At 40.3% G+C, this 25,003-nt stretch overlaps 2 protein-coding genes and 1 long non-coding RNA gene across 7 annotated transcripts; 2 read left to right on the top strand and 1 right to left on the bottom strand.

Moving 5' to 3' along the window:
* On the top strand, positions 6,961 to 10,161 carry LOC109826158 (pentatricopeptide repeat-containing protein At1g20230-like). Its single transcript, XM_020393144.1, has 2 exons — positions 6,961 to 9,847; positions 9,936 to 10,161. The coding sequence occupies exon 1, from the start codon at positions 6,991 to 6,993 to the stop codon at positions 9,763 to 9,765; it is 2,775 nt and encodes a 924-aa protein (XP_020248733.1). The 5' UTR covers positions 6,961 to 6,990; the 3' UTR covers positions 9,766 to 9,847; positions 9,936 to 10,161.
* Positions 11,753 to 15,145, top strand: LOC109826200. Its single transcript, XR_002243231.1, has 3 exons — positions 11,753 to 12,076; positions 13,599 to 14,121; positions 14,882 to 15,145. It is a non-coding gene; the product is annotated as an uncharacterized LOC109826200 (long non-coding RNA).
* LOC109824952 (lysine-specific demethylase JMJ703) lies at positions 15,492 to 23,696 on the bottom strand. 5 transcript variants are annotated; one of them, XM_020391588.1, is made up of 13 exons: positions 23,443 to 23,696; positions 22,401 to 22,502; positions 21,921 to 22,270; positions 21,659 to 21,730; positions 21,466 to 21,543; positions 20,851 to 21,363; positions 20,542 to 20,763; positions 19,880 to 20,041; positions 19,405 to 19,773; positions 17,926 to 19,105; positions 17,587 to 17,690; positions 17,282 to 17,393; positions 15,492 to 16,097 (listed from the first exon to the last, which is right to left on the bottom strand). In XM_020391588.1, exons 3-13 carry the CDS (start codon positions 22,263 to 22,265, stop codon positions 16,090 to 16,092), a joined length of 3,165 nt encoding a protein of 1,054 aa, XP_020247177.1. In that variant the 5' UTR covers positions 22,266 to 22,270; positions 22,401 to 22,502; positions 23,443 to 23,696; the 3' UTR covers positions 15,492 to 16,089. The 5 variants fall into 5 exon arrangements, with proteins under 5 accessions (XP_020247177.1, XP_020247174.1, XP_020247173.1 ...); XM_020391585.1 differs by having other exon boundaries at positions 15,492 to 16,100; positions 17,198 to 17,393; positions 22,401 to 22,555; positions 23,443 to 23,695; XM_020391584.1 differs by having other exon boundaries at positions 15,492 to 16,100; positions 17,198 to 17,393; positions 23,443 to 23,695.

Below are 25,003 nucleotides of genomic sequence, written 5' to 3'. Positions count from 1 at the left end.
CCAGAAACTCTTCTGCAAACCATTGCTCGACCCCAAACACCGATCCTCCTCCAGAAAGGCACGGTTCTCCAAATTTGTCACCCTATCTAGTTGCCCCAAGATTTCCTTTCCAACGAAGTGTCTCGAAATGCCGTGAGCTCGACTCCAACACAGAAACAGGTCCATCTTGTACCTCCCACCAGAATGGAGTACCTTCACCTTTCTGTCTATTACACACTTCTTCAAACTGTTAGAGACTACTAGGACTTTCTCCAAAGGGGATTTGGTTGCAACCCAAACACGCCTAGAACAGCCACCAACAAAGGAAACCAAACGCCTATTACCTCCCAATGATGCCCCCTTGGAAGGCCCCCAAACATCCACGTGAACTCCTCCAGAACGACCCTTAACTCGGTGAATAGAGGTGTCAAACTTCACCTCGGTCTTCTTGCTCACATCAACATGTTCACTGGACTTCAAACTGCAGGTCTTCGCACCCTCTTCCAATCTATGCGAGGAATCAATACTGGAATGGCCAAGCCCCAAATGCCACAGTCTAGTCGAATCAACAGAAGTCGCCAGTTCTCCACCTATCACTATACCTCCAGTCAAGTAATACAGGTTATTCCTCCTGACGCCCTTCATCAAAATACGAGAGTCTCTCGCAATCTCGAGAACCATGTCCTCAACACGAACCTTCAGACCCTCTCCAACCAAAGCTCCAATCGAGATCAAGTTCTTCCTCAAAGAAGGAACATATCTCACATCGTTTAACTCTCTAACAGTCCCGTCAAACATCTTTATGCGAATTCTTCCTATCCCAAGGATCTGGCATGCACGGTTATCAGCCATGTACACCACACCACTATCCACCAGCTTCTCAAAACTGGAGAACCATTCCCTTCTAGGGCACACATGATAGGTCGCACCACTATCCAACATCCATTCAGATTCCTCCGAATAGCTATCTGTAGGACTGATAGAAAGCGAATAAATAGAAGAGTCAGAATTATTACCATCCGATACGATATTTGCTTCTGATGATGGCTGCTTCCCTTTCCCCTTCTGCTTATTCTTCATCCATTCGTCGAGCTTTGGGCAGTCTTTCTTCCAATGACCAGTCTCCTTGCACCAAGCACACTGATCTTTTCCTACTCTAGACTGTGACTTCCAATTCTTTCGGTTTGGACCCTTCCCTCTTGCGACCAACGCCTCCGCTACCGGCTCAACCGAAGCCTCCTTATCCTTCTTTCGAAGCTGATAATTCACAAGTGCAGCGGTGACCTCACTATACGAAAGTGATGCCTTCCCATTAATCAGAGTAAGAACGAAGGTCTCATATTCCTCGTCGGGCAAGGAACTCAACAACAGCAACGCCTTGTCCTCATCTTCAATCTTGACATCCACATTCGCCAAATCCGCAAGAAGCTTTGTGTAGTGGTTCATGTGATCTCTAATGGAGGTTCCCTTCTTCAACTGGAAACGATAAAGTCTCCTCTTCAAATGCAAGCGATTTTCCACACTCTTGGTCAAATACTTGCTTTCGAGAATCTCCCAAATCTTCTTCGCAGAAGTCTCATTCATCACATCATATTTTAGATCTTGAGTCAAACAAGACCTAATCACACCACACGCCGTTCGATTCATCTTTTTCCAAACCTTCTCTTCAATCTCATCTGGCTTGCCATCTAACTCCAAGGTATCCTCCAAATTCTGCGCGTTCAGCGCATCCAAAACCTCGCATCTCCATAATCCAAAGTTGTTTGTGCCATTAAATTTCTCCACATCTATCTTCATAGAGTGGATATTCAAACTCTGAATAGTCTTCACGCCAGAAGAACCACCCTCGACTCCCGAAGCACCTTCTTTCCCCGACATCTTACGCACCAACGAACGAAGAATAGATCCAAAACTAAAAAGATAGAGTCTTTACCAAAAAGATCTCACATTTATCACCAACGAAGCCCTAAACGAGCCTCCAAATTGATCTACTCCTCCAACCAAACCCTAGATCTGGAATCTGGGCTCTGATACCACTTGTTGTGCGCAGCGGAAATTTCGGCAGAGTTTCTGGTGCACAATAAGAGAGAAAGATCGATAAGAATTCTTGTTTCTCAAAGGGAACAAGAATCTGAAAGCCTAATATCCCATCAAAGTGGGATATTTGCTCTTCCTCTCGTCAGCTCTAGGACTGCGCGTCGAGGGATCCTAAAAACTATTACAATGGCCACAAACTCAAACAACCAATTTTACGTGGTTCGGCAAACTGCCTACGTCCACGGGGCAAGGAGGAGGATCTACTATTAGAGAGAAAATACAATAGGTTTACAATCTCACAAAATAAACCCTCAAACTAACTCTCTAATCTCTCACAAAAGAAAACACAAGAGACTGCACAAAACTCTCTTCACAAATCCCTAAGATTTTTCTTTCTTTGCTGCAGCCGCCGCTTTGTTTTTTCTTTGTACCCGCCTTTGCACGCCCTTTGCTGCTTGCGATTTTTCTCCAGCCGCCAGCAAAAGACGTCCCCTCTGCTTCCGCAAAACCTAAGGAGAAAATACAATTCCTATTTATAGCATGCAACTCAATTTCGGGTGGGCCACGCGGAGCTGAACCAATTCATGAGCGGAAAGGGATTACATCAAATCGCGTGTCTTGATAGGTTTGCCAGCTCGTGGCCCCCACAATCCACTCACAACTGTGAAACAATTCACGACAACAGACTCAATCCATAACAAGTCGAGAACCCAAATGAGAATGCAAACACTCTCCAAATGTCAGTATCAACTCACCAAATCGATCTCACCCCCATCAAAATCCAAAACTCGGCTGCATCATAAAGATTGCCTACGTATCCTCTTGCCCAAGGAATCAAGCCGAACGTAGTTCACCCAAATGGCCGCTAACGACCTCAATCCAATAGAAGAGTACGCAACCCTTCTCCAATATCACGATCAATTCTGTGACTGATAGCACCTCCCATGGCCTCAAACACCTCCACCTGAGGTGAACCAATGGTCATATCCAAACTGTATCTATCAGTTGCACTCGAATCAAAACCCAACTCATCATCTGCACCCAAATGATCTCCAAGCCGTGTCACCTCAGCTAGAATCCCAAATAATGCAGTATGATCTGGAGTAATCTTTACCCAATGTGGAGTAGCATCACTCTCCACCCGCTGCGATACCTCTAAGGTCTGTCCAAAACTCTCCACCTGCTGAGAGTCAATTGGCTTCCTCATCGAAGCCTCAACCAAAGTGACACTACCAGACCTATCTTCCAATGGAGTTTTACCTCCAATCACAGCAGTTGACAACTCTTTAATAGGATGACCCAAATATGTCGAAGCCTCTGTCCAGAAACTCTTCTGCAAACCATTGCTCGACCCCAAACACCGATCCTCCTCCAGAAAGGCACGGTTCTCCAAATTTGTCACCCTATCTAGCTGTTCCAAGATTTCCTTTCCAACGAAGTGTCTCGAAATACCGTGAGCTCGGCTCTAATACAGAAATAGGTCCATCTTGTACCTCCCACCAGAATGGAGTACCTTCACCTTTCTGTCTGTCACACACTTCTTCAATCTGTTGGAAACTACTAGGACTTTCTCCAAAGGGGATTTGGTTGCAACCCAAACACGCCTAGAACAGCCACCAACAAAGGAAACCAAACGCCTATTACCTCCCAATGATGCCCCCTTGGAAGGCCCCCAAACATCCACGTGAACTCCTCCAGAACGACCCTTAGCACGGTGAATAGAGGTGCCACACTTCACCTCGGTCTTCTTGCTCACATCAACATGTTCACTGGACTTCAAACTGCAGGTCTTTGCACCCTCTTTCAATCTATGCGAGGAATCAATACTGGAATGGCCAAGCCCCAAATGCCGCAGTCTAGTCGAATCAACAGAAGTCGTCAGCTCTCCACCTGCCACTATACCTCCAGTCAAGTAATACAGGTTATTTCTCCTGACGCCCTTCATCAAAATACGAGAGTCTCTCGCAATCTCGAGAACCATGTCCTCAACACGAACCTTCAGACCCTCTCCAACCAAAGCTCCAATCGAGATCAAGTTCTTCCTCAAAGAAGGAACATATCTCACATCGTTTAACTCTCTAACAGTCCCGTCAAACATCTTTATGCGAATTCTTCCTATCCCAAGGATCTGGCATGCACGGTTATCAGCCATGTACACCACACCACTATCCACCAGCTTCTCAAAACTGGAGAACCATTCCCTTCTAGGGCACACATGATAGGTCGCACCACTATCCAACATCCATTCAGATTCCTCCGAATAGCTATCTGTAGGACTGATAGAAAGCGAATAAATAGAAGAGTCAGAATTATTACCATCCGATACGATGTTTGCTTCTGATGATGGTTGCTTCCCTTTTCCCTTCTGCTTATTCTTCATCCATTCGTCGAGCTTTGGGCAGTCTTTCTTCCAATGACCAGTCTCCTTGCACCAAGCACACTGATCTTTTCCTACTCTAGACTGTGACTTCCAATTCTTTCGGTTTGGACCCTTCCCTCTTGCGACCAACGCCTCCGCTACCGGCTCAACCGAAGCCTCCTTATCCTTCTTTCGAAGCTGATAATTCACAAGTGCAGCGGTGACCTCACTATACGAAAGTGATGCCTTCCCATTAATCAGAGTAAGAACGAAGGTCTCATATTCCTCGTCGGGCAAGGAACTCAACAACAGCAACGCCTTGTCCTCATCTTCAATCTTGACATCCACATTCGCCAAATCCGCAAGAAGCTTTGTGTAGTGGTTCATGTGATCTCTAATGGAGGTTCCCTTCTTCAACTGGAAACGATAAAGTCTCCTCTTCAAATGCAAGCGATTTTCCACACTCTTGGTCAAATACTTGCTTTCGAGAATCTCCCAAATCTTCTTCGCAGAAGTCTCATTCATCACATCATATTTTAGATCTTGAGTCAAACAAGATCTAATCACACCACACGCCGTTCGATTCATCTTCTTCCAAACCTTTTCTTCAACGTCATCTGGCTTGCCATCTAACTCCAAGGTATCCTCCAAATTCTGCGCGTTCAGCGCATCCAAAACCTCGCATCTCCATAATCCAAAGTTGTTTGTGCCATTAAATTTCTCCACATCTATCTTCATAGAGTGGATATTCAAACTCTGAATAGTCTTCACGCCAGAAGAACCACCCTCGACTCCCGAAGCACCTTCTTTCCCCGACATCTTACGCATCAACGAACAAAGAATAGATCCAAAGCTGAAAGATAGAGTCTTTACCGAAAGATCCCACCTTTATCACCAACGAAGTCCTAAACGGGCCTCCAAATTGATCTACTCCTCCAAACCCTAGATCTGGAATCTGGGCTCTGATACCACTTGTTGTGCGCAGCGGAAATTTCGGCAGAGTTTCTGGTGCACAATAAGAGAGAAAGATCGATATAAGAATTCCCGTCTCACCAAGGAGACAAGAATCTGAAGCGGATATCTCAACCAAGTGAGATATCGGCTCTTCCTCTCATCAGTTCTAGGACTGACCTGTCGAGGGATCCTAAAACTATTACAATGGCCACAAACTCAAACAACCAATTTTTACGTGGTTCGGCAAACTGCCTACGTCCACGGGGCAAGAAGGGGGAGATCTACTATTAGAGGGAAAGAATACAACTAGGGTTTACAACTCTCACAATTTAAACCCTCAATTAACTCTCAAATCTCTAACAAAAGGGATACCCAAAAGAAAACCTCTCAAAAGCCGTACAAAAGACTTTTTCTCTTAAAGCCTCCTCTGCCTCCGCACTGTATTGCTCCAAAAGAGAACTCAGCCGCTGCTTTTCCCCAAGCCCCTGCTTCCGTACCTTGCACGCGCCTCCAAGCCTTCGGTTTGCACGCCGCTTTTTCCCTGGCCTTCGCACACGTCCTTGCTGCTCCCTGCAATTTTCTTTTGCTGCCGCCAAAAGAACCCTTCCACTTGCACGAAAACCTAGGGGGAAACTAGGGGACTATTTATAGGGAGTTATGTACCGGGTGGGCCTTGAGTTTGTCCGCTGAACAAAACCAAAAAGCTATCCCCTTTTATCTCTTCACACGGAAGAGAATGCTGGCCTATCACTACACGTGAAGGTGGACCCCACACGGTTTCACACCAATGTTGCGCGTAGCTACCCTTTTGTTTACCTAATGTTGTATATAAATACCCTCAGGTTATAAATAGCCTCACCTAAGTATCCTAAAATTTTTGAAGGTTTCACTGTAGTACCCCTGTTATGCGATATTTTTGGATACGTAAGGAAAAGTTAATGTCGTCTGGGTTTTTTTTAATGATGGAGCATCTATCTGCAATACTAAGATAATTTGGGGCTTTTTTTTCTCTCTCTCGGTTTTAAGATGAGTGCCACTCAAGTGCAAGATTAGTGAAACTTTAAAGGCATTTAAGTGCAACTTAGCCACATACATGCATATATATATATACACACTTTTAAGTGCTAACTATGGACAAATTTTCAAAACCAACCTATTTGGACTTTTATTCCCAAAAAAAGACCCTTTTCACATTTATTTAGAGAAACCGACCTGGTTTCAGCCTCAGCGCTGAAACCAGGTCGGTTTTTGAAAAAAACTCTCCGAAACTTCACGGGAGTTGAACTCCCGTGAAGTTTTTTGAACTACGAAACTTCACGGGAGTTCAACTCCCGTGAAGTTTCGAAGAGTTTTTTTTCAAAAACCGACCTGGTTTCAGCGCTGAGGCTGAAACCAGGTCGGTTTTTGCAATTATTTTTGAATGGGGTCGTTTTTTGGGAATAAAAGTCCAAATAGGTTGGTTTAGAAAATTTCCTGCTAACTATATAGGCCGCGTATGTATAATAATATATATATATATATATATAATATATATATATATATATATATATATTATATAATATATAATATATATATACGTATAATGGTTTGATTGTGGTTCGCAGTTAGTCATCCCCGCGCCCGCCCCCGGAAACGAATGACCTCCCCTGAGGACCCCAGAAATGTTACAGCCGCCTCTCACCCTCTCCCTCCCTTCCCCCTCCCCCTCTGGACCCACCGCCTCCTCGCACCGCCGCCGTCTCCCCTGCCCCCGGCTCCTCCCGCCAAAGCAGAGCGGCAACCGCCCCCCCTTCAAACCCGAGCCCGGCGGCGCCTCCCTGCTCAATCCGGACCAAGCCCGCAGGGTGCTCGACGAAATTCCCCAACCGAGCAAGAAAGCCCCTTTCTACGCCCAATCGATCTCCACCGACGCTCGGTCCCACCAGTGGCCCTCGGTCCTCTCCTCCTTCTCCTCCATGCTCTCCGACGACGCTCGCCCCGACAAATTCCTCATCCCCAAGGTCCTCAAGGCCTGCTCCGAGCTCCGCTCCCTCTCCCTCGGCTCCGCCGTCCACGGGTACATGGTGAGGATCCAGCTCCACCCCGATGTCTTCATCGGCAACTCCCTCATCGACATGTATGCCAAGTGCGGTGATATAGGGTCGTCGAGGGTCGTGTTTGACCGCATGGAGGAGAGGGATGTCGTCACTTGGACTGCGCTGCTGAATGCGTATTCGGATGCGGGCTTGCTGGGTGAGGCCGTGGAGGTCTTTCGCTCGATGAAGGAGAGTGGGGTTCGCCCGGACTTGATTTGTTGGAATGCCTTGATATCCGGGTTCGCGAGGAACGGGGAGACTGATGAGGCGATGAGGGTTTTGGATGAGATGAGGGATTGCGGGGTTCGCCCCGGTGTGAATTCTTGGAACGGGGTGATATCGGGGTGCGTTCAAAATGGGTTTTTCGAGGACGCTTTGGACGTGTTCTTCGACATGTGTTTGCGTGAGAGGCCGAATTCTGTGACGGTTGCTAGTGTTCTTCCAGCTTGTTCGGGTTTGGGAGTTTTGAGTCTTGGTAAGGAGTTGCATTCGTATGTGATCAGGAGCGGGCTTAAGATAAATGTTTATGTGGGTGGGTCGTTGATCGATATGTACTTGAAGAGTGGGAAGAGAGAATATGCTGAGAGAGTGTTTTCTAAGCTTGAGGGTAAGAGTTTGACGATTTGGAATGAAATGGTTGCTGCATATGTGAGCGAGGACAAGATAGTTGAGGCACTGGGGCTTGTGGAATCGATGAAGGAAGACGGGTTTACGCCTGATGTCATAACTTATAACACCGTGCTTGCTGGTTATGCAAGAAACGGACGGAAAGATGAGGCATTTAAGCTGCTATCTGAGATGAGTCAAGTTGGCCCGAAGCCAAATGTTATCTCTATGAATGCACTTATCTCTGGTTTTCATCGCTTTGGTCTTAATGATGATGCATTGGAGTTGTTTCGAGATCTGCAGTCATCAAGGAATGTTTCGATTAAACCAAATGCTGTGTCTATTACGTCTGTCCTTTCTGTGTGCACCGATCTCAAGTTACTTGATTCGGGGAAGGAAATTCATGGCTATGTACTGAGAAATGATTTTGAGTCTAATGTCTTTGTTTCGAGTGCATTAGTTGACATGTATGCAAAGTGCGAGGATATGGTCTCTGCTACTAAAACCTTTGGGGCAATCAGAGAGAAAAATGCCGTGTCTTGGAACGTTCTAATGGCAGGGCACAACCATAATGGGGATCCAGGAGCTGCTCTAAGATTATTTTCTGAAATGCTAGAACAGAATTCTGCTGTCCCTAATTCAGTTACTCTCTTGATCGTTCTCTTGGCTTGCAGTAGTACTGCTGCCTTCAGATTAGGGAGAGAATTGCATGGCTACATCGTGAAACGAAGACCTGATGAGTATCCTTTAACTATTGCAGGTAGCTTGATAGGTATGTACACAAAATGTGGTAGTATAGTAGAAGCGAGATTAGTATTTGATTGCACTGATCAAAAGGACATAGCAATTTGGAATGCAATGATATCTGGTTATGCTTTCCACGGAATGGCTAAGGATTCAATTAACCTATTTAAAGAACTGGAGGAATCCGCAGTTGACCCTGATCATATTACTTTCACAGCTATTCTTTCAGCTTGTAATCAAGAAGGTCTTGTGGAGCAAGGATGGAAGTATTTCAATATGATGGAGGAGGTCTATGGTGTCACCCCTACTTTGGAACACTTCACGTGTATGGTTAATATTTTGAGCACTGCTGGTTTGCTAGAAGAGTCGATGGAGTTCATTGGAAGAATGCCTTTCGAACCTGATGCTTGTGTTTGGGCTACAGTTCTCAAGGCTTGCAGACTACATTCAAATTACAAGATCGGGGAGAAGGCTGCTAGAGCTCTCTTTGAATTGGAGCCAAGTAATGCTTCAAACTACATTGTTCTCTCTAATATATTTGCAACGGCAGGCATGTGGGATTCTTCTATTAGCGTGAGGAATGACATGAAAGCTCGTGGATTAAAGGTGGCTAAGACATGTAGTTGGATATACACGGATAACAAAATTCACTCTTTTAAAGCAGGAGATAGATCACACTCAGAGATGGAGAGGATTTTAAACGCATGGGATAAGTTAGCTAACACAATGGTGAAGAGAGGATATGTACCTCAAAATATTATCTTCTGCCAAGAAGGAGAAGTTGATCCCTTCTCCTGTTATCATACTGAAAAGATTGCAGTGTGTTTTGGTATCATCTCTTCACGAGTGCAAACAACAATTCGTGTCTCGAAGAATGTAAGGATGTGCATGGATTGCCATTCTTCAATGAAGTTCATCTCAAATATTGTTGAAAGAGAAATCATTGTAGCTGATGGATGTTTTTACCACCATTTCAAGGAGGGGAGGTGTAGTTGTAGAGATAAATGGTGAAGTTTGAAGCCAGGAGGATACATGGTTTATTTACAGGCCTTGTGATCATTTTTTCCATTAAGTACTGCACTGCACTTCTAAGGTATTTGATTTGAACCCCATCAGCCTCACAAACTGCATACTGCGAAGCAAGTTTTGGTAATTAAATGTTGAACTCCTTATTCAAACAGGTTGCTTTGACATATGTGGGGGGTGTCCATAGAAGACGGTCTACACAGTACAGACAGCATGTGAAAAATGCTTGAATTAGAAGAAAGTTGCATAAATTATTTGTTCTGTATCATTAAGATAATTGAGCTCTCCTGTATACAATAAAAAGAACCGTGACAGGTAGTTGTAACTTAAACTATGAGGATTATACAAATGGAAAGATCAAAATATTGAAGTTTTGGCCAAAGGCACGTAATGCATCTTGCATTCTTATATTTTCTCAGCTAACTCAATCTTTGCTGTGTGTGCTAGCATTCATCTCTCCTGCATTCCTTATTTCTTGACTAATTTCTGAAGCGGCTAAGTTGACTTTAAGGTTGATCTGTGATTGTTTATTTTATAATTTTATGGAAATTTTACCTACTTAATTTACCCATCCATATTTGTCATTCGCTACTCACTCGATAAATGTAAAGTTTATATTCCTTGTGTGTTCTTGTTCATCTTCTGAGTATCACATCTTTGAAATTGACATTGCTAGGAGAATTAGGCATCTGACGCGACTATTATCTTTGTCCTCAATCTCCTCCTGTGGTATTATTCCTGTTGAAAGTTTGCAAAAACTGTGTTTTAATTCACTTCTCTGCTTATTCTTTAACTCCGTAATGAGAAACCTTTGGTTCGTGGTCATTGATATCTTAAGCTGAACATTTCGTTGCTATTCAAGATTTATCTGCTGGTAAGGTATTGTCTTTAGCGATAAAAATGTAAATTTGTGGAAGTTATGTTCTCTTAAACTATATAATTTGCCTTGCATTTTCATTTCCATGCCTCTTTTTATCAGCGCAGCTGTGTGACATTGTGTAGTGTATTTGGTCATGTGCTTCATCTGTGAGAGTATAAATTCTGTGCTACTGCTTTATCACCTTTACTTCTTCTAGCTAAGTATTTGATTCAGGTTGCAAATGTGACCAGCAATAACGTCCATCTGTGCAAAGTCAAGCATGCAAAACTCTCTCTGTGCTAGGTGCAAGTAATTCGTACATGTAGGATCTAGTTGCCTTGTTATTTTGGTTAGTCAAACTTGAAAACCTTCTTTTTGTTGCAATTTGTTAGTTTCTGCGACATTCTTTGAGTTGCAGAAAACCGAGGATTGTAAAAAGCCTTTATCCTAACAGCAACAAAGCCTTTATCCCAAATTTTCGGGCTAGTTTATAATAGACTCATTGACCTATCACACAATTCATCTTGGTGCTAGCATGGTCTGATTAGTTAAATGATTTATTTCTGTCTGCTTCTGAATTATATGTGTTGAAGATATTCTATCAAAAGGCTGGCATCGGGGACGAAATTTGATTGTCTTCAGTACCAACTTGAGAGCAGGTTAGAAGTATATGGTCATAATTTGTTGGCAGTCAATTGAAGCTACTTCTGTCTTCAGTGAATACTTTGTTGAGCGGTCGTTTGGGATGATAAAGTCATATTAGAGATTAGAGTCATAACATATTTGGACTTGTGCTCACTGAGAAGCGAGGAAAGTAATGGATATAACCAACCACCTACCATCTTGATGTTGGTCCTTCTGCACTAAATTACCGACCAACTCCTTATTTTGTGCAGTACTTAAAATACACGTGGTATGAAAAATGATAGAAGTTCATATAAGCAAGAATCTAAAGGAAGGACAAAATCATTATCTCCATCATCACTGTAGGTGCCTAAATGCACCTCTATTTTCTACGGTCATTATGTTATGAGGCTACTTGTTCTTTTACCTCTCATAAGTCGTAACTAAAAGGAGTTCGCTATTTTCTTTCGTGAATATATCAGGTGAAGGGCGGCGTCAAACAGGAATTATATCACCTTCAGAAGGCATATCAAAGTTGTGAAATTGCTGAAACAGTTTTGATCCTAGCAAATTGATAGTGAGCATGGAGAATCTGGTTCAAAGCTAGTTGATTCTTATAAAACAGTTTAATGAAATCTAACCGAGCTGAAGAATTTGCAGGTAATTAAACTCGTGTTAGCTTGTTTATCTGTTGATCAAACTTGCAATATTTGTTTCCGATACAGAATTGTTGAGTTGATGGAAATATCGTCTCGAGAACAAGACCCACCCAAGGAGCAGCCCCTTGTCTGGATTTGAAGAACTGTGGACAAGGTGATGCATTAAAACAAGATAAATCTTTGGTAGAATGATCTCTTTTTTCCCCCTTTCTATCTACCAATATTCATTAGTCTGAAGTAAAAGGCTTTAACTTAATGAGTATCATTATATTTGATGTAATGTTGCCCAATTAGGAGGCATTCAAGCATGAAGTTATTTACATTCTGTAGCGAAGACCTAATGATAACCTTCTTCCCAAGAGATGAAAGTAGTTGACTCACTGTAGGAAACTTTTCCCAGATCTAATTGCTGGCTTCTTCAAACTTCCACCTATGATGATGCTATTCTAATTCAAATTATTTAACCCAAATGTTAAAGCTTTTATGACATTTGGAGTCTTAAGCAATACTTGGGATGTAGGTCTCACAAATCATACTTAAATTTGGTTTAGGAAGCTTTGAGCTATAAAAGAATTATTCCTCATTCTATTCCTAGAAATTATATTGGAAACACATGAGTATGTTTGGTACCAAGCACAAATTTTATGCTTGGTAGTGAGGTGGCACAATCCTCTCCACTCATTCAAACGAGGGACCACATTCACATGGGTTGAGGAGTGCATGAGGATATGCAATCATTTGAATGAGTCGAGGGGATTATGCCACCTCACTACCAAGCAAAACATACGACCTCCATAATGTCAGTAAGTTCAGTTTGTTCCATGTCTTTTATCTGTAAACCCTGCAGTAATACCATCTTCGACTTCCCTATTCAAGTAATTCCAAAATGTAACCGTCCATTTTCCTTAGACAGGAGATTATACTCACTGTCCTATAAGCACAAGAGAATCGATAGTTATTCTCTATAGAAAACACAGAAGTACACATGCAACAGGACTTATGTACTTATTTATTTAATTCTAAGCTTTAACTTATGGTTTAAACTTGGAAACTTCCTCTTCCTGTGCGTTTGACATATCATATCTTAGTTTGTCATAGCCTATGCTGGTAAGGCAGTGAAAGTATAGTCTTTCTTTTTCTCGATATATTGAATATTATTCAACTGCATGCATCACATTAGCTCTAATTAATGCCTTGTCACATCACGTCCCAGTCTCTTCTTCTCTCCTATAATAAGAGTCCCTCTTTTCATCCCTCGGTACTTCAACAAACTGCAAGCTATAGAAAGAGCAGAAGGATGGGAAAGCCTCATGAATAGCATTAACGTGCAGAGTCTAAAAACATGATATGACCTGGTTTTTGTGTCTCCTTCTCCCACATGAATGTTCTCTATTCAAAATCTTCATCGCAAATTTTCATTTGTCATAGTTCAAATGATTACTCTACTTGTAAACATTGTTTATGAGATTTTTCCGGACATTTCATTGGTGTGGAGGTTTAGTATAATTTTGTGGGTTCAGAGGGGTTTTGTGCAAAACTCCAAAGAGTTCAGGGGGGTTTTTGTGAAATTTACCCAACATTCTCATCTTTCCTTTTGAAATGCAGCTTTAGATCATGAAAGATATCTAATGTTGCAGTATTCCATATGTAACTAATTTCACTATAATTTAATGCAGGTACCACCTGAAGACAGCAATACAGCTAGCCGAGCACAGAAATAAATGATGCCTTTCTGTTAAATGCAAAATTTTGAGCTAATGGATACAAAGTACAGTCTTTTCTATTTCCACATTGTGGTCATAAGAGGACATTGATGTACAAGTTCTCCTGTTTTGTTAATTAGCACTGGAAAGTTAAATTTTACCTCTGATGTTTCCTATATTGCACGTGATAGTGTTAAGTACTTTTCGGTACCAGTATATAAATAGAAGCAACATAAATCTTTCATAATTGTGAGTTGGTTGCATATAAATAGGTGAAAGATGTAATGAAAAAGGATGAGGAGCTCCCTATCTGCAACGAAGAAGATCTGATAATAGATCAGCTTGTTGAGCTGAGTAGCAAAGGATGTGGATGCCTTCTGGTTATCAACAGTGACAACCGTTTGATTGGGACTTCCACAGATGGAGACCTGCGAAGGACTCTAAAATCTCATGTTGAAGACATCTTTAAGCTTACAGTTGGCGAGGTCTGCAACAGGTAGGACACTTTTGAATATTCTAGTAAAAATGAGGAAAATGAGGTGTGCATGTTTGATTGTTTACTCACAATATCAATACTTGTTGCGATATATCTCGAATCTCATACTAAATCTGTTTGATAGGCTTCTTTTGAACTATTCTAATAAAAATGATACTGGTGTATGTTTGATAGTTATTCATAACTGCCGTACTTAATACTTGTTGAGGTACCACAGGTACCATGCCAGTCTTTTTATACTTCTCACGTGGCCTGCTGCCTTCGAATACACGATGAATCTCTTTCGACTACACACACCTGGAGATGTTGTAACAACTTCTGATGCATACCAAAAGATTATTTAAAATAGCTTAGAAATATATTTTAGGGCTAATTTTGGATTGACCCCTTGCAGTAGTATTGCTGTTTCGAATTTACTACCTATATAGTTTTATTGTATAATATAGACCCTCTGAGTTGAATTTATTGACTATCTTACTCTCAAAGAAATAGAGAAAATTGGTTTTTTTTTTTTACAAATAGACCCCTAACTAAGGTAAAAGACTCATAAGATATCTTACTCGGGATTCTATAAGAAACAATAAAACTATAGTGGTAGTATGTTCAAAACAACAATACTACTGGGGGCGATTAGCCTTTAGTTTATCTACACAATGAAACAAAATGATCTAAACATCACAAACATGAGACCTCGATCACGTAGGTATGCATGATGCAGCTAAATTTCTTTTGGGGGTTATTACTTATTTTTTTTCTTCAGGAGTTCAAAGAACTAATAAGCGTGCATGAAATGGCGGTGGAAGCAATGCAGAAGATGGAAATGCCTCCCTCTCCATGGTCTAGTCTCAGCAGGGTTGTAAAAAAATTTAGCTTTATTTCCTTGTTTGATTTAGCTTTATCTTGTTATCCTCAGTTTCGATGATTTAGGTTTTCAGTTCTTCGGGTTAATTTCTAGGCGTGCGTGGGTTGAAGGGTTGATGTACGTTTGAACCAGTAGCGGCATCCCAACTCTTCAAGTTTGTTAATGAAGATGATCGAAGTTAATAATGAGAAGATGGAAATTATATTTAATATCTTTTCTCCTTGTCATAGTTTTCCATTCTATATTCCTAATTTTGGTGTGTGTGTGTTTTTTTTTTCCCCCTCGACATGCGGCTAAACTGTTGGTGTACAAAGGCCGAGAAAGTGCAAATCCAGCTCTAGAAGCGTTTCTGGGTATTTTGTATCTAACCCAGGATCAAAGTTCAAAGAGAACGCGGGTCCTGCTAGTATTCACTATAACTCATGTTCCGCATACCCAGAAAGTATTTCGAATTTTCATCAATGAAAATTTGGCGTAGACGTTGAAACGAATCGGGCATAACGTCATAGAAAACAGAGGAAAACCTGATAACAATATATTCCGAAACTCCGGTACATTTACTATCCGTTGAGAAGCCCCGAAAAACCATAAAAAATGTTATTGCGTTAGAGGCGATTTGGACCCTCGCATGTGTCTACAATGATGTTTATATATGTGCAGGTTGAATATTTATGACTATTATTAAAATAAAAAGAATAAATTTCGTACATAGATACCATCTCTGTTGCCGCCAGACCAGTTCTACTACCATCGAGCCAGGTACTCCCAACCCAACGCCGGAAAAAATGCGGGCACCAGAAGCGGCAACAAAAATTTGGGAGCACGCCCCTAATTTAAAACTCGTACAGAGAACCCACATTTCCACCTAAAAGTTCTTCTGAATCTCATCTTCAAGGAGACCAACAAGCTGTTTGTTACAGTTGGGATCTCCACTGCTCAGCAGCCTATGCAAGGTCCTAAGCTCTTCTGGGTTGGCCTTTTTAAGCAGTCCTCTTATAACTACCGAATCTGCTCCAAGCTGGTGATCCACGGGTGAAGCTATTGTGGGCGGTGGTTGTGGTCGAGACCTCCAGTACTCTGTACAGCAATGATGTCGATCCATTGCTTCAATTGCCTGCAAAAGATTGGACATATATGTCATAATTATCTTTAACAAGTTGATAGAAAGAGGAGAAAATATATTTGACACATACGGGAGAATATTGTCATTCTCCCCATCAAAACAAGGTTGGCTGTGGAGTAACTGATGACCATGGTTTCAAACCTCGGACTTGTGCCAAGATAAAAAAAAAATTAGGACGGTCGTTCAAAATTCCTACATAGAAAACTATGGGCGGCAGCAATGTCTTTGAAAATAAGCCAGTTACCAAACAAAGAGAAAAGAGACTTGCCCGCGATCGATTAGTTTTGGCGCCCAAATTTTCGCATTTAAATTCAATAGATTGTCTTTTCTTTGAAAGATCCACATTATTAAAATTGATCTAAATGTCTAAAATACAAAATCAAGTTTTTTTAGGATTCTTTTATTCATGCATCAACGAGACAAATGAACAGCACAAGTAGGAAGTTGCTAGGTTAATGGATCAGAATGTTTGAGATCTATCAAAATTTGTTTTTTTTTTTTTGGTAGAATTTTAAACTATTCTTGTGGTAGAGTTTTAAAGCGTTCAAAACTTCAGATAAAGATTAAATATTCGGATCAAAAAATTTCTACAACCTAAAGTGCATATCTAAGAAAAAGGAAATAAGAAGAACAACAACAGTTTTCACCATCTATTTTTTGTGCAGGTCTACCGTATGGACAAAAAATAAAATAAAATGCATTTTTTAATTTATAGATACTAATTAGCCAGCCCATCTTATTAAGTGGTCAATTGACAAGGCAAAAATATGTGATACCATCATGAGACAAGGTTCCATGTAAACTATTATGTGTAATATTTCTGTTTTATCCTTGTTAACCTTCTTTTTGTAATCCTAGAATCTTGGTTTGGATAGAAATAAATCTGAAGAATCTCCACTCCAATAGACTGAATGCTGAAACAAGTGAGATAAGGTTTATAAACCTATGATAAGACAGCTAACCCAGGCACAGGGGATCTATTGACAATGATATTCACTTTGACTTAAATTCAAACACAGCAATCAAGGCAGAACCGGCAGGGGGGGGGGGGGGGGGGAAAGGAAACGGATTATTATGAACATCTTACCTTGAATGAATTGTTGGTGAAGTTAAACCAAACATTTCAAGACCATCAAGGGACCCTGGAGGCTGTAACGTAGGGACATTAACTTTACCTAACTCGTGATGCCTCCTAATTTCCTTATTCACCGTTTCCCTGACCATATCCCAGCATTTGGTAGCAGATACATGAATGAACACTTCACTCGGGCATTTCTCGACCTTAACCTGCAGCCCAAGATACAGTAGCTACTTGTTAGGAACTGTAATATCACTTATAGTCTCCTAATTTTCATGACTCGTTTTTTAATAAATGCAACAACATTTGTATGCATTCATGCATATGCGTGCGCGTTTTGTCCTCGTCTGTGTTGTACTTATGTTGTAATACAATATTCAAATACAAGGAGCATTTGATTACCATAAATAGAGGTCCGAGCAGTCCAGCATCCAAAATTTCAGATACATAATAACACATCTGTGTTGGATCTAGTACACTGAAGTACCTAACTCGACTCCTATATCCTGCAACAAAAAGGAAAATCACGCATGCGTCAGGTAAGTCATAAATAATAGATCTTGCTCCTTCCAACTGAGAAATATATAATAATAGCAACTAAATTGATTGGTTGAAATGGAAAATAAATTTGAAAAATGACTAGCTCGCTGGAATAAATCAGGAAGTCTCGAGATGGGTAAAAAGGTGATAGAACATTAATCTGGAGAATTGTGAAAATGTCAAAATTGACCTTTAGCTTACCTTTGGGGAAAATAGCCTGACTAGTCGACCACAACTTTGATGATGAGACAACACCATATTCCAAGGGCTCAACAGTACAGTTAATTCTCCTCACCACCTTCGCCACTCGAGGGCCCCTTTGTGTGCGGATATTTCTTTCAATACTTGGTGGATAAGATGGCCTTACTGTAACCAAGGCTTCTCCATCTGTCACATTGCGATTAGAATGAGATGGATTCTTGTTAGAGTCTTCTTCACTGCTAGATTTTTCAACTGCATGTTGCAAATTGTTGTCATTTTCACTAATATCAGCTGCGTTAGTCTCAGGTGGTACAAGAACTCGCTCCAGTTGTGAATTGCAGGTAATTACTTTATCAATGGACTTGAGCCTAGCTAAAGTTTCTGAATTCTCAGCGGTTTCTTCCTTTACTTTATGTGAAGGCAGCGATACTGGTCTCTCATGTTCATCAACATCTATTATTAAGACAGCCTCATGAGTCGCCATATTTTTCTTTCTATCAAGCACATTGTTATCTGTTTGACCTCTGAAGGAAGATTTTTGCAGGATGGATGCCTTGGTTTCCTGTGATGAACAAATGCTTTTAGAACCACCGCCAAGATTACTGTGACATGGTGGTCCCTTATCCTTCTGAAATGTATTTTCAAACAAAGTTAACCTACTCGGAGACTGCTTGGGCTCTGGTGTTACCTCTCGGGATAGCTTGGGTTCTGGTGTTTTCTCGGAGGACAGCTTGGATTCTGGGGTTTTCTCTCGAAATGGCTTGGATTCTGGTGACTTCTCGCAGGATAGCTTGGATTCTGGGGTTTTTTCTTGAGACGTTTTGGATTCTGATGTTTTCTCTCTGACTACAGAACTCAATTTAAGTCCAAGATGTGAAAGGCCCCATCTGTGTACTGCACTCAACTTTCCTCCTAAAGCATCCACTAGTGAGTTCAAGTCACTGATCTCATATCGAAAAAGGAAAATCCGTGTGCTCCACTCACAAGAACACAGCTCTTTCGCATGAATCAAGCATGCAAATTTATCGGGAGAACAAATGCAACCAACCGCAGAAAGGTGCAAATCATAATGACACACAACGCACTCTCTTTCACAGTTAACATCAAAACTGGCATCCATTTTCCTTGATTGTAAAGAACCAAGAATTTCTCTTCTTGCTCGTTCCATTTCAACACGACTCTGATAAAAATAGAAATTAAGAGTGAGAAAAGATATTTATATAAATCTTTGTGCAGGTCAAGATATTTTAAGAGTTTTAGTCAGTTTGTGCAGGGTTAGAGGGTACCAAACACCCAAGGAATCATGGAGTTTATGTTAGCACAATAAGTCCGAAGTTCCATTTTCATGCAACATTAGATGGTTCCATTTCCTATTTTGAACATCTATCAGAAAGCAACAAAGTAATAGAACTGCTTTCCAAAGAGAAATGCATAAACAGCCATTCTTTTCAAAAGTATAAACATTCAGGTGAAGCCTACCTTAAGTGACATGGTTAGGATTTTGCCAGCTCCACATGCCTCTTTCCATCTTAAATTGTCATTAGTATTCTTTCCAAGAAATGAAATATTCCATTGTGCTCTAACTGCTTCTTTTGCAGCTCCCAATAGTAGCTTGTCATGAGAAATAGAAATCTTGCGAACCTGTTCACGGTAAAGCTCTACAGCATTCTGACCGTGAGGCAGCCAATCTAAGGGAGCTACATTCACAGCCTCAGCACAATTGAATCCACAATTGAAACCTGAATGATAAGCTCGGGGAAATGTCAAAACAAACTCCCCTGCACTCTGCACACAGCGATAAACAGGCACACCCTCTCTTTTTAGCAATGATGGTGAAAATTGAGTGACCTGCAAAAAAGACAGAAAAATATTTTTTTAAAATATTAAATTAAACAGGATAAATCGTGATATTGGAAGATAAAAACAGATTCTACATCAAGAAATAGTTGCTTACAAGATTATGAAGCAAATCAGGCTGTTCTGCAAATAGATCTGCTAGATGTTTCTTCATAGAAGCTTCCAACTTTAAAGAATCTTTTCCTGGGACCCCATACCACATTTTTGGTGCTCCCCAGTGTAGGTAATTAAGTGAATAAAGATGATGGTCTTCTACATGCTGTTACAAGCAAGAATAAATAGATCAATACAACAAAGTTTATGCCAAAATTGAAAGGAAAAAAAAAGATGTCACACAGGACAGCTGATCAAGAATCATTACTTTGATATATTACTTAATTGGGGTTTTTGCATATATATTATATACCCCTCAAATCTTCCGTATTTGCAAAATTACCCTACAAATCTTGGTATTGCAAAATTGCCCACCAATTCTCTCAAATAGATTTTTTTCCTACCCCTTTCACTTACTAATTTTAGTTTTAAAACCGGAAATTGTTGCAAACGTATTGGAAATTATTGGGAATTTTGACATTGCATTGTTTAAAAAGCAACATTCTTAAGCCATAGTAGTAGAAAGACCCTATATGCTAGGTTTGAGGGGCAATGTTGCAAATATCAAGATTTGAGGGCAATTTTGCAAATACTGAAGACTTGAAGGGTATATACGCAAAAAACCCTACTTAATTAGGCCAAATGCAAATGTAAATAAAATCTTACCCAACAAAATGATGAGAAGCACATTCCTATATACAACCAAGGCACTAGGACACCAGAAATCTCTCCACTTTCAAATGCAAGAACAGAACCTGGAAGACGAGGGAAGTTGTTCAAGTTCCAACCAGATTTCACATATTGATCCTCTAAATCAGCACCAACAGATGATGCTTTAGGAAAGCCACTTCCGAAATCTCCAGTTTCCAAATCAGCACCATAGAGGACCTAGAGACCAAATAAACAGAACCTGAGAAAATAATCCTTGAATCTCGAGGTTTTATAAGAGCTAATTCACCTTGACACCTAATATACCTCAATTTCTTCAGTTGGATGTTCAACAATCCGCCAATATTCACCTTCAATCTTCTCAGGTAACAGATCGGACTGTTCAGACACTAAATGTGTACCATCTTTTGCCCGAAAGTATTGCTCCTTGAAGTCATTTGCATAGTTCTGGAAAGACTTCAAGGTGAAGTCTGGACCAGTTTCAAATCCGAACCTCTCGGTGTTATTGAGACATCCAGATACATTTGTTTGGATATCGCAGTCTTCAACATTCTTTCGGCATTCTGTCCCAGTCTTCAACATTTTTCTCCTTTTCCTTTTCGTCAAGCTAAGACTTTTACTCATTGTCTTGAAAGAAACACGGTTCTGAAGCTTGTGCACTTTTTGAATGCGAGTGGTAAATTTTGAATTGTCCCACACATCCTCTTCTTTAAGAGGGCACGGTGGGCTCCAAGATGGAGGAGGAACGATACGGCAGATACCATATGGTTCGGCCATCGGGCGAATACTTGCAATGAATTGTAAAGTGTCTTTAAACTCCTGCAGATAATATTTTCAATCAACAAGCCCGAAATTTCTCATGTGCCAAACGATCACCTATAAGAATGAAAATTATACTGTAATAAGGAGAATATGACCAACCTCTTCAGTTGGATAAAAAACAGGTGCTTCATCAAGGACAGGCCTGCAAGCATCTTCTGGATGCCAGCGTGCTGTTACCTATCATAATATTCAACCAGTACTCGCATAAGTACAGTCTGCCTATATTTTTCGAAAGATAAAACGGCAAAAAGAAGAAGCAAATGACAAAAATCATGAAATTCAGAAAGCTGACCTTTTGACAGTTTGCACATTCCAAACAACCACGAATTACCCCTTTTGGTAGATCTTTTATTGCTGGAGTATCCTACCAAATACCAATAGAAAATTGACATAAGCATCAAGCATAATTAAATAGCATCAAGCAAGCAAGAAGAAAAGAAAAGAAAACGTAATGTGAGAAAGGGAAAGACATAAAGTAAAACATGATTAAGGTGGTAAAGTAGCAAAGGCAATAACACAAGATATCAATAAGACAAATTAAGATGAGTACTAACTGGCTCAATCAACTCAATATCTGAGTCTTCATCTTCTGAGCTACTATAAAACGCGCTGTAGTTTACCCATGGTCTATGCCGAAGTGACTTTTTCAACCTTCCCTCATCGCTTGTGCTTTCCTCAGAATCTGCGGAAGCCTGTATAGAATTAGAAATACATTGAGACTCAAAGCCAGGCAATGCCCTTGATGCGTTTTCTTGAACCCCTGATGCATTTTCTTGAACCCCTGATGCATTTCCTTGAACCTTCTCCAAGGTGAATGTTGCAAGTGACTCAAAACCAGGGGGGACTGGCGGGAAGATGTCAGTTTCATCTAGCCGACCACCTATACACTCTGTCCCCATTAAAGCTGAAAAAAGCAAAAGCCTATTGAAGAAATATTCCACAATAACACTATAAAAATATATTGATTCTCCATCTAAACGATGGAAATAAATTGAATATGGAGAAAATAAAAATAAAAAACGCAAAACTCTTACCAAAAATAAGTGGCACCAAGATTTAACAAGTAGCAGAGAAAAAACAAACTAGCTTCGATGGTGATGAAAAGATGAAAGCCTAATCATTTCTCCTTGAGTAATCTATACACGGCAAAAACGTGAATATATACAGCTGTGAGATGTCGATATTTGCACTGAAGAAAAAGATAGAAACAGCAATCAATGTTACAAGAAAATACATGTTTTGCCTTCGAAAGAAAACATTCAGACTGCTAAATCATCACTTTATCTACCGGACAGTACCAAAAAAAATACAATAGAGATGACAGTTCTGAATTTTAAAGACTCCCACAACACGAAAACAAGCTAGCGAAAACACATCCCATCCTGATCATACTAGCAAATAGTTGGGATATCAACTTCTTCAGCTGTTTCTCAACATTAGTGTGGATACCATACTTCTAATAGTCAATCTGAGAGGTGAGATTCATCACACCACGAGCACGAGATTACCCTACTACGACCGAGCCTCATGAATAATTCTTATAACATTGCCCAATTTAATTAAAAGGTGGCGATCAGCAATTTTGGTTTAAAAAATAAATAAATAAAAGAACCTAATCAAATTTAAAGTTGTAAACTTGAGATCTTAATTCGTTTTCGAGTTTCGAACTTCGATTCAATTCTAAAAGCCAAACAAAGAGAAAACCTAAAGCTGATCAAACACACCAGTAAAATCTTCAGCTAGATATGATCATACATACTACAAATGGCAGAAGACAACAACACCTGTAATAACTACATCATCCACAAAAAAATTAATATATTTTTATTACCGCAATCAGATTTAAAATATCCCTTTAACTTCGCCATGAATCCTACCAGAGCTCTACTACAGATGCAATCAAGCAAAAAATCTTGTCAAATCTTTTCATGCCAGGGGTTTCGTTTTTGTGGATTCGGAAAATAAATGACATCAGAGATCAAGTTGAATCACAGATCAAGCAGCAGCAAGCAGCAGATCTCCATAAAATAGGGAAAATAGATCGAATTTTAATTCTGATCAGATCTCTTGACTTACAAATTCTTTGATGAATGAGTTCCTTTAAAAACTTGAGTTTCTGTTGAGATCCCAAGTCCACAGTAATAATAAGAGATGACTGATGAGAGAGGTCAATAACTCCCAAATTTCGTGTAGATCTCGTCAAATCCCTAACCCTAATTTCGGACAGAATCCCCCCAAAAAAAACCGCTTTTCAAGGGAAGGAGACGGTGGTTTCTTCAAACCAACCAGGAAGTGGTTTCTTGAAACCACTCTTGTCAAAGATAAGACCTTTTAATGAGGAAACAGCACCCCCTTTCCCTTGTTACGATAATAATAATAATAATAATAATAATAATTAATAATAACACGATAAAGAGAAGGTGAAATTTGGAAAGCCGCTCTCATGCAAATTACAGAATTAGAGCCTCTTCAACCACAAAACTCAAAATAGTGTAGTTTTTACATCAAGTTGGTGTAGTTTTTACACCAAATCACTATTCCATCTCCAACCCATTACACTAGATTTTACACCAAAAAAATATTCCTTTTAACATTCTTATCTTTTAATGGGATATGATTGGAATATTTAATTTGTTATAACAAACTTTAAGGGCAAACATGAAAAAAACAAAAACTCTATATCTACAGTGTTGCGCCATTTCTGGCGCAACACTGTTGCACGACTTTAAAATGGCGCTAGAAATGGCGCTCGGTTGGAGGAAGAAAACGGGAATTTTTTGCGTCAATTTGGGAAAATAGCGTTCGGTTGGAGTTGCTCTTACAAGGGGGTGATTGGGGATAAAGAGAAAACAACCCTAATCCTGACCTAATAACCCTAACAACTTAGGGCGGTTAAAAGAAAGAGGTTGATCTGGCCTTTAACTACCAACTATAATGCTTTACTTTTGGACGTATACATGTAATTTCCCCTAATCATACTGGTTTTATTTGGAAAACAAAAATAAAAAGATTTCTTGATAAATACAACACTAAGTCAAAAAAAATTTTAAAACAGAGGCAGAGGGAGAACAACGTTGAATATGCAATTGAGAAGCTCTAGTGGAACGATATTAAGCGCAATCTAAAGTGCAACGCTCCTCGAGTTTAGATGATCAGATGATGAAGGACAACATTGAGTATGCACTTGAGAAGCTTAAGTTGTATGAGTAAGAAGTTTTATCCTAAGATAAAGCCCCCACCCTACCCCACCCAAGAAACTATAGCTTATACAAAATGAGAATTGCAGTCGTTGATACCATTCATCTCTTCTCATGCACTGCCTTATTTTGTTGGATTGAGATTCTCTACTAATAAGGAGGTTCCTAATATCTTCTCATGAGCAAAAGTAGGGGGAGGATAAGGATGAGATCTTGACCTTTGATTGATAAATCAAATACTAAGATCTATTTATTAGGAGATATTAGGAACACTATTTATTAGTAGTGGATCCCAATATTATTTTGTTTAGCTTATACAAATTAAATGAGAATTACGTACGGGGGATTTCGCTCGCGCTTGCCGTAGCGAAATCCCCCGTATTTTCCAAAGTGGTATTTTGAAAGTTATGGGGGGTACTCTGATAATCATCCAAAGTTCA

Source organism: Asparagus officinalis, chromosome 10 (genome assembly GCF_001876935.1).
Source record: "Asparagus officinalis chromosome 10, Aspof.V1, whole genome shotgun sequence".
In the NCBI taxonomy this organism is placed as follows: Eukaryota; Viridiplantae; Streptophyta; class Magnoliopsida; order Asparagales; family Asparagaceae; genus Asparagus; species Asparagus officinalis.
The sequence above is the reverse complement of the archived record's forward strand: the minus strand, read 5'-3'. Positions and strand labels throughout refer to the sequence as shown.

Bases quoted from the DNA above. Each gene is read 5' to 3' on its own strand.
- LOC109826158 (XM_020393144.1), top strand. From the start codon at position 6,991: ATGTTACAGCCGCCTCTCACCCTCTCCCTCCCTTCCCCCTCCCCCTCT.
- LOC109824952 (XM_020391589.1), bottom strand. From the start codon at position 22,265: ATGGGGACAGAGTGTATAGGTGGTCGGCTAGATGAAACTGACATCTTC. The intron at 21,544-21,658 runs GTCAGCTTTCTG...ATATTATGATAG, and splicing joins AATGTGCAAACTGTCAAAAG to GTAACAGCACGCTGGCATCC. The intron at 19,106-19,404 runs GTAGGCTTCACC...TATTTTTATCAG, and splicing joins TCCTAACCATGTCACTTAAG to AGTCGTGTTGAAATGGAACG.